This window comes from Bufo bufo, chromosome 6 (assembly GCF_905171765.1).
Source record: "Bufo bufo chromosome 6, aBufBuf1.1, whole genome shotgun sequence".
NCBI lineage: Eukaryota > Metazoa > Chordata > Amphibia > Anura > Bufonidae > Bufo > Bufo bufo.
In genome coordinates this window covers 139,838,680-139,847,881 of record NC_053394.1, presented here as the reverse complement: position 1 = coordinate 139,847,881, position 9,202 = coordinate 139,838,680, and the positions used below count along the sequence as shown (strand labels likewise).

At 44.6% G+C, this 9,202-nt stretch overlaps 1 protein-coding gene across 1 annotated transcript; it reads left to right on the top strand.

Annotated features, from left to right (window-relative positions):
* Positions 1-1,671: 1,671 nt before the first annotated feature.
* Positions 1,672-8,978, top strand: FAM210B (family with sequence similarity 210 member B). The gene is made up of 3 exons (XM_040437112.1): positions 1,672-1,969; positions 2,895-3,058; positions 8,606-8,978. Exons 1-3 carry the CDS (start codon positions 1,787-1,789, stop codon positions 8,811-8,813), a joined length of 555 nt encoding a protein of 184 aa, XP_040293046.1. The 5' UTR covers positions 1,672-1,786; the 3' UTR covers positions 8,814-8,978.
* The last annotated feature ends 224 nt before the right edge of the window (positions 8,979-9,202 follow it).

The window sequence follows — 9,202 nt, the reverse complement described above, 5'->3', positions numbered from 1 at the left end:
CTGAGTACGGCGATACCACATGTGTGACACTTTTTTGCAGCCTAGGTGCGTAAAGGGGCCCAAATTACAATGAGAATCTTTACGATTTCACAGGGCATTTTTTACGCATTTGGATTCCAAACTACTTAAATACCCCACAAGTGACCCCATTTTAGAAAGAAGACACCCCAAGTTATTCCGTGAGGGGTATGGTGAGTTCATGTAAAATTTTGTTTTTTGTCACAAGTTAGTGGAATATGAGACTATGTATGAAAAAATATAAAAATAAAATAATCATTTTCCGCTAACTTGTGACAAAAAATAAAAACTTCCATGAACTCACTATGCCCATTCACCTTAGGGTGTCTACTTTCCGAAATGGGGTCATTTGTGGGGTGTTTCTACTGTCTGGGCATTGTAGAACCTCAGGAAACATGACAGGTGCTCAGAAAGTCAAAGTGCAAGTTCACATTTTTGCACCATAGTTTGTTAACGCTATAACTTTTACCCAAACCAATAAATATACACTTATTGCATTTTTTTTATCAAAGACATGTAGAACAATAAATTTAGAGAAAAATGTATATAGAAATGTAGTTATATTTGAAAAATTTTACAACAGAAAGTGAAAAATTTCATTTTTTTGCAAAAATTTTGGTCAATTTCGATTAATATAAAAAAAAAGTAAAAATGTCAGCAGCAATGAAATACCACCAAATGAAATCTCTATTAGTGAGAAGAAAAGGAGGTAAAATTCATTTGGGTGGTAAGTTGTATGACCGAGCAATAAACGGTGAAAGTAGTGTAGTGCAGAATTGTAAAAAGTGGTCTGGTCATTAAGGGGGTTTAAGCTAGGGGAGCTGAGGTGATTAAAGGGGTTTTCCAAATGTTTTTTTTTTTCCTTTTTTTACTGATGACCTATCCTCTAGATAGGTCATCAGTATCTGATCGGTAGGGGTCTTACACCCAGAACCCCTGCCGATCAGCTGTTTGTGAAGGCAGTAGCACCACTGCCTTCTCCCTGCTTACCAAGCACAGTGCAGTACATTGTATAGCGGATGTGCTTGGTATCACGCTCAGCGCCATTCACTGAGCTGCGCCTAACCACGTGACCGATGAACGCATGGTCAATGGCCTGAGTCCTAGGAAAAGCTGGAAAACCCTGCAGTGCTACTGCAAGTACTGGTGCTTTCCCAAACAGCTGATCGGTGGGGGTCCTTGGTGTGGGACCCCCACCGATCAGATACTGATGACCTATTTCCTGAACCCCTATCATTCTGATGAGATGCTGACATTAACCCCTTCACTATCCCAGACCACCAAGGCTGTGACCATCCTCTCCCTCAGCCACAGAGATCACAATCCATCTGGTGGTCAATGGCCATCTACCATTCTCGGAGCGCCATGTCCCTGTAAGTGCGCTCATACCCAAAGACAGGACATCAGGGCCACCACAGCTGCCAGGAACACAATATATTAACCCTGTGAGATGCGTTTCAGAGGCTTTGAGATCATTCAATAGGGAGAATGAGAAAAGTTCTGCATCCAGGAGAGTACAGTGTGAATGTCCTCCTAATTGAGGGGGGGCTCTGGGTGTGACACAACTGTCCTCACATATGATTAATACTGTAAAATGTGCACTGATAAGAATAATATGATGCAATCCTGCAGCTTCCACCATTACATAAGCTGCTATCAGCAGTGAGCACGGGGCGGGAGGACGGCGCTGTGCCTCTGGGCGGCGGTGATAAGGCCCGTGCTCGGCGCTGTGTCCCGCCTGTATGGAGAGTTGAGGTTGTCGGTAGTTATGATGCTGCTTCTCCCGGGACTGCTCCTCCGCCGGGGGCCGGTGCTGCGGCCTGCTCTCCGCGGCCTGTGTGCGGGGGCTGTTCGGCTGCACTGTGTACGAGAGGTCGGGGCCGTGCGGCCTACTGCTCCCCGCTTACCGCCGGTGCTCACAGCGATGACTGCCCGGCCATATTCATCCCAGGTCTGTATGTGACACCTCATCAGCAGCCGGCTGAACGTGACTGACCACAGAGAGGGGCCCCTGACAGGAGGACACTAGGGGGTAATGTGATGGGCCCCTGACAGGAGGACACTAGGGGGTAATGTGATGGGCCCCTGACAGGAGGACACTAGGGGGGTTATGTAATGGGCCCCTGACAGGAGGACACTAGGGGGTAATGTAATGGGCCCCTGACAGGAGAACACTAAGGGGTTATGTGATGGGCCCCATACAGGAGGACACAGGGGGTTATGTGATGGGCTCTTTGACAGGAGGACACAGGGAGTAATGTGATGGGCCCCTGAGAGAAGGACACTGGGGGGGGGGGGTATGTGATGGGCCCCATACAGGAGGACACAGGCGGTTATGTGATGGGCCCCATACAGGAGGACACAGGCGGTTATGTGATGGGCCCCATACAGGAGGACACAGGCGGTTATGTGATGGGCCCCATACAGGAGGACACAGGCGGTTATGTGATGGGCCCCATACAGGAACTTAGTAAGGAGCCCCAACAAGAGTGTTATGAGAGGGGCTCCTGACAGGATGGGGATAATGGGATTAGTGAGAGGCCCTGGGCAGTAGGATAACAAAGGGTTATGTGAGGGCCCCAGTAAGTCCAGGGGTTGATGAGATTAGGTGAGGAACCTCTGACAAGGGATAAAAGGGAGACCCTGGGTTTATTTCATCCATCTGATTATTAGTCAAGGGCGACACTGGTCATGTGACACCTGTCGCGGCCAGGATCGCTGAGTAGCGGTGATCCCATAGAAGTGAATGGGATCCGCGGGAGTTGCTAGGAATCCAGCCGTGCCCCATGCCCTAAATGGCGGCTGACATCTACCAGTGTTATATTGGAAGCAGAAGGACGCTCTGATGGGGTCACTGTTCTCTGCTTTCTCCATAGGGCTCTGGTGAACCGACTGGCATTTCCACGGATAACGATGGGCAGAAGCCAAGCAAGACGCAGCAGCTGAAGCGAGTCTTCAAGGAATACGGAGGAGTCGCTGTGGCGTTCCACGTTGGGATTTCACTGGTGTCTCTGGGAATCTTCTATGCCCTGGTCTCCAGGTGAGTGGGCTGTTCTGCGCCATCTTAGGCCTGGACATGAAGGACGTATTCTAGTTTCTGAAGAGGAAGGCCTCCAGTTGGAAGTTCTATTTGCCTGTTTCTTGGTTCTTTCTGTTTCCGTGGAAGATGGGTGCCAACCAGTGTGGCCGCCATTGGAGCTGTCACCCAGCTTTCCTAGACAACTGAATGGCAAGTCTGCCCAGTTATGCTCTACAGCAGTATCCCAACCTTGTTCACACCAAGTGCCCCCTAGTGACAAGAAGATTCAGCAGAGTTAGGGCTCCTTCACACAGCCCTTGCCCGTATTGCGGCCTGCAAACAGCGGGTCTACAATATACTGGCACCTGCCGTGTGCACATCATATCATGGACCCATTCACTTGAATTGGTCCGCAATCTGGGAGATGCTGTGCGGTGCGGAACAGAGGCACGGATCGGAAGCACTACGGAGTGTGTTTTCTGTCCATGCCACCACACCGCAAAAAAGTAGTGCATGCAGATTGCGGACCCCGTTCAAGTGAATGGGTCCTGCGTCTGCATACGGCGGCCCTGCAGTCAGTGTCCGTGCATTGCAGACCGCAGTTTGCTGTCCACAGTACGGGCCCGGTCGGCACACGTTCGTTAGTGGATGGAGTGTGTCATGTCTTGCCCTTAGATGAGGGGGAAAGAGAAAAGTGGTACATGTAGCATGCCACACACACTTTCCCTAGAATAAAAAATAAAATAAAGCTCATAGGCATTGCCGCGTCCCAAAACGCCTGCATTATCTAATATATAAAGCTGAGTGTGTGTATGTCCGCTAAAGGAATCCGCACCGTCGCAGGTACATCAGGTGTCCGGGAAGGTTTTAGACCGGGTCTCGGCTCTCTAGCACGTACCGTTCCTGAGATATTCCCAAAAAATGCAAATATGGCACATCACATGACCTACATTAGCCAATAAAAGCCTGAAGATCTTTCTCTTCATATCCCAACTGCCATACACACGGTCACATGTCCCTTATCAGCCAATAGAAGCTGACAGGCCCTTAGTCTCCACATACACACAGTTTTACATCAGGTTTCCATAACAACCCAGCCATTTTTCTTCACTGCTGCAGGTCAGCTTTAACCCCTTAAGGACCAGGCCATTTTTTGCAAATCTGACCAGTGCCACTTCATGTGGTGATAACTTTAAAACGCTTTTACTTAACCAGGCCATTCTGAGATTGGTTTCTAGTCACATATTGTACTTCATGACAGTGGTAAAATTGAGTCAAAAAACTTTATAAAAAAATTCAAAATTTACCAAAAATATGGAAAAATTTACAAATTTCAATTTCTCTACTTTTATAATAGATAGTAATACCTCCAAAAATAGTTATTACTTTACATTGCCCACATGTCTACTTCATGTTTGGATCATTTTGTGAATGCCATTTTATTTTTTGGGGACGTTAGAAGGCCTAGAAGTTTAGAAGCAAATCTTAAAATTTTCAGAAAATTTCTAAAACCCATTTTTTCAGGACCGATTCAGGTCTGAAGCCACTTTGTGAGGCTTACAGAATATAAACCCAAAAATGACCCGATTTTACAAACTACACCCCTCAAGGTATTTAAAAGTTATTTTACAAACTTTTTTAAACCTTTAGCTGTTCCACAAGAATTAATGGAAAATAGAGATAATATTTTAAAATTTTACTTTTTTGGCAGATTTTCCATTTTAATCCATTTTTCCAGTTACAAAGCAAGGGTTAACAGCCAAACAAAACTCAATATTTATGGCCCTGATTCTGTAGTTTACAGAAACACCCCATATGTGGTCGTAAACTGCTGTACGGGCACACGGCAGGGCGCAGAAGGAAAGGAACGCCATACGGTTTTTGGAAGGCAGATTTTGCTGGACTGGTTTTTTGACACCATGTCCCATTTGAAGCCCCCCTGATGCACCCCTAGAGTAGAAACTCCAAAAAAGTGACCCCATTTTGGAAACTACGGGATAAGGTGGCAGTTTTGTTGGTACTATTTTAGGGTACATATGATTTTTGGTTGCTCTATATTACACTTTTTGTGAGGCAAGGTAACAAGAAATAGTTTATATTTTTTGTTATTTACAACATTCATCTGACAGGTTAGATCATGTGGTATTTTTGTAGAGCAGATTGTCACGGACACGACAATACCAAATATGACTACTTTTTTTGGTTGTTTGTTTCAGTTTTACATAACAAAGCATTTAAAAAAAAAAAAAAAAAAAGATTTTTTTAGTCTACACCACATTCTGAAAGCCATAGTTTTTATTTATTTTTTTGGGCGAGTGTCTTGTGTAGGGGCTCATGTTTTTTCGGGATGAGATGACAGTTTGATTGGTACTATTTTGTGGTGCATATGAGTTTTTGATCGTTTGCTATTACACTTTTTGTGATGTAAGGTGAAAAAAAATGGCTTTTTTTACCCTTTTTTTTTTTTTACAGTATTCACCTGAGGGGTTAGGTAATGTGATATTTTTATAGAGCAGGTTATTAGGTTATTACGGACGCGGCAATACCTAATATGTGGTTTTTTTTGTTTTGTTTTTTTATGTAAGTTTTACACAATGATTTCATTTTTGAAACAAAAAAAATAATCATGTTTTAGTGTCTCCATATTTTGAGAGCCATAGTTTTTTCAGTTTTTGGGCGATTATCTTAGTTAGGGTATGATTTTTGCGGGATGAGATGACTGTTTGATTGGCACTATTTTAGGGTGCATATGACTTTTTTTGACACAATACCACCATTTTTTAAACAAAAAAATGTTTGTGTCTCTATATTCTGAGCCATAGTTTTTTTTATTTTTTGGGCGATTGTCTTAGGTAGGGGCTCATTTTTTGCGGGATGAGGTGACTGTTAGATTGGTACTATTTTGGGGGGCATACACCTTTTTGATCACTTGGTGTTGCACTTTTTGTGATGTAAGGTGACAAAAATGGCTTTTTTTTACACCGTTTTTATTTTTATTTTTTTATGGTATTTATCGGACAGTGTGGATCATGTGATATATTTATAGAGCCGGTTATTATGGAGGCGACGATACCTACTTAATTTTTTTGATTTACTTTATTTCTGATGTTCACTTTTGGGGGTCTGATCCCCTCTGCAATGCATTACAATACATCTGTATTGTAATGCATTGCCTGTAAGTGTACACACTAACAGGTTGCCTAGGAGACCCAGAAAATATCAAAATGGCAGATTCACAGTTTTTTCACTCACAGTTCAAAATGGTATCACTGAAAATTACAGATCTACCGATGAGCCCTCAGCGCCATAGACATAACTATAAAAAAAACTCATCATCGTCACAATATGGCGATGAAAAGTAAAAAATAAATATTTACAAAAGTTTAGATTTTTTTTTTAAGTATTAAAACACATACAAGCAAAACAATATAAATTAATCGTACTGACCCAGAGAATGAAGGTAACGGGTCAGTTTTACCGCCTTGTTAAATGATGCCATTAGAAAGTACAACTTAGTCCCGTGAAAACAAGCCCTCATATGGCTATGTGAATGGAAAAATAAAAAAGTTATGGCCTTGGGAAGGCAAGAAGTTAAAGAAAAAGAAAATCGCCATGTCAGGAATGGGTTAAGCCAGTGAAGTATGGCCGTGAAGCACATTTATGTATTGTGTGAACATCCAATGTGAGGATTATTGTAAGAGATGATGAGTTACGCCCCCCCCCCAAGAATTTTGGATGTTCGAATCTATCCTTACAAGTGATTCGTCTCATCAACCAGACTTCTTCACCTGCGAGGCGCTGTCCCTTCTGGTAAGGAAGCTCCTCCTGCCGCTTCATTGACCGAGCTGGACATCTCGCCCGGCCCTGATAATCTCTTGCCTGCGCCGCTCTTCTGAGTAGCAGCGCAAGTGCAGAGGCTTTGCTTCTGGAGGATCGACTGTTCATACACTGCTCTCTGGAAGTGTCTCTGAGCATGCACAGTTGCTGCTGTAGTAGTGGAAGCAGTGCTTGCGCAGGCAAGAGATAGTCAGGTGTCCAGCTATGCCTATCAAGCGACAGGGGGGAGCTTTTTCACCAGCGGGACAGCCCCTCGCAGGTGAAGAACTCTGGTTGATGAGATGATCCGATTGACTCCATCACTATGAGGCAGAATGAATAAGGCGCACTGTGGCACACTCCCTGTGAGGGCCATAGCTAGGAAAGGTGTCACCTGAGGCCACTGCCTCTACCTGGAACCATAGTGATGCCACACATTACTAAGCCAATATTCTTCAGTATAACTTTCCCAATGCAGACCAGTAGTGGAGGCCAGAAGCGCACGAATACTGGTCTGTAATGTTCTAGGAAACTATAACCGAGAAGAATATTGGCTTGATACCATTCTGTGCAGCATCACTATAGTACCAGGTAGAGGTATTCACTTATACTGGCCTCAGGTGACAGGACTGGACACTTGTCCCAGCCTCCTTTATCCCTCCACAGGGGTCTCTCATCTGTCCCTCACACAAAGATGTGCGCTCCTGACACAAACCTTTGGACCACCGCATGGACATTTATGCCTAGGGGCAGAGCAGCACAGCCTTCCAGCAGCTGGACACAAGCCGCAGAGGCGAGCATTAAGAGTTGACGTGCTTACTCTGCGAGAAATGAAATGTTACTGGACAGTAGAGCAGTGGTAGACTTTTATTTTTTAAACTTCTGGTGTAACTCCTGGCACAGAGGCACGTACCCCAATTGAGAAACCCTACTCTACATACATACTCTACTACATAATTTACTGTTCTGAAGTCTAGGAAACCTGTCTAGGTACCTGGACCAGTCCTCTGGGCTGGTCTACAACAATTGTAGAACTCCTTATGTAATCACCATACAGGCGGCCATATTGACCATCACCCAGCTTTTCTGGAATATTACTGATTGACAGGCTAGGAAAGCTGAATTACTTCATGTGTGAATTATAGTAGCAGCCATATTGTCACCTAGTGTTCCTAGTCCTGAGTCACAATCTGGTAAATCTTTCGATGTCTACTCTTTATGTGGATTTGCCATTTTGGACTTTGGTAAAGCTGAGTGACAACTGTTAGAGGGTTTTCAGAGTTATGATTTGCTCCAGTATTGTTCCAGATTTCCTGCTCAGGGTTTGAGGAAAGCTGGGTGACATATACACAGTCACTTGGCCTTAGAATTGATTCTGAATTCACATGTCACTGCGTAACCCGGTGGCACATATAAGCCGTTCAGGATTCTAGAAAAGCTGAGTGCTAGCTGCGGTGGGGAATGCATTCACGGCTATATTGGTCACTATTAGTTATGTAATGAAACATCGCATTCTCCATATAACCAGGCAGATATGCTGCTCTAGGTAAGCAGATGGAGGTGTATTGGTTATCGCCCAATTTCCCCAGAGTCCCTTATTGTGTCTTTAATCAAAGCTTCCATACAGAAAAGCTGGCTGGCAACCTCCGTAGGAGTTGTATTGGTCGCTGTGTTAGTTGTCAGCTTTCCCAATTTGAAGATTATTTTGTGTGTGTCTTGTCTGAGTTTTCACCCCTGTTTCTTCCTCCACAGCGGCCTGGACGTCCCCTCCCTGCTTCTTACAGTCGGCTTCAGTGAAGCTGTGGTTCAGTCTAAGCTGGCGGCAGGCACCAGCACCTTTGTGTTGGCATACGCTGTTCATAAACTGTTTGCACCCGTGCGGATCAGCATCACAGTCGTGTCTGTTCCCTTACTCGTCAGGTACTTCAGGAGGATCGGTTTCTTCAAACCTCCATCATAAGGGTCTGCGTCCTACCAGATGGAGCCCTACCACCAGGGACGCTGCACTATAATGAGCTTTATTAGGTGCTGGACAAGTATGTTAATCATTTATAATGTTGGGAATGAGATAAACACTGGAATAATGCCTTAGGGTTAAATCGATTATATAAAGTACTGATCTCGAGCCATTTCTTTTCTTACTCCAGTCACATCCAAAGCTGCATAAAGATTCTGCTGTTTATCACATCACCCTCCAGAGCTAGCAGGATTCCCACAGTGTCGTTCAGCATACTCCATACTGTGATAACGGTGTAGCTCCTCAGGGCAGAACTTCTTACCCCGCTGGTCTGTACAGAGCACGTTCTGCTGTGATAATTGTGTAGCTCCTCAGGGCAGAACTTCTTACCC

What these genes read in the sequence shown, in the direction of transcription:
- FAM210B (XM_040437112.1), top strand. Translation starts at nt 1,787, where the DNA reads ATGATGCTGCTTCTCCCGGGACTGCTCCTCCGCCGGGGGCCGGTGCTG. An exon ending in CCCGGCCATATTCATCCCAG is followed by an intron (nt 1,970 to 2,894) that starts GTCTGTATGTGA and finishes CTTTCTCCATAG; the next exon opens with GGCTCTGGTGAACCGACTGG. An exon ending in TTCTATGCCCTGGTCTCCAG is followed by an intron (nt 3,059 to 8,605) that starts GTGAGTGGGCTG and finishes CTTCCTCCACAG; the next exon opens with CGGCCTGGACGTCCCCTCCC.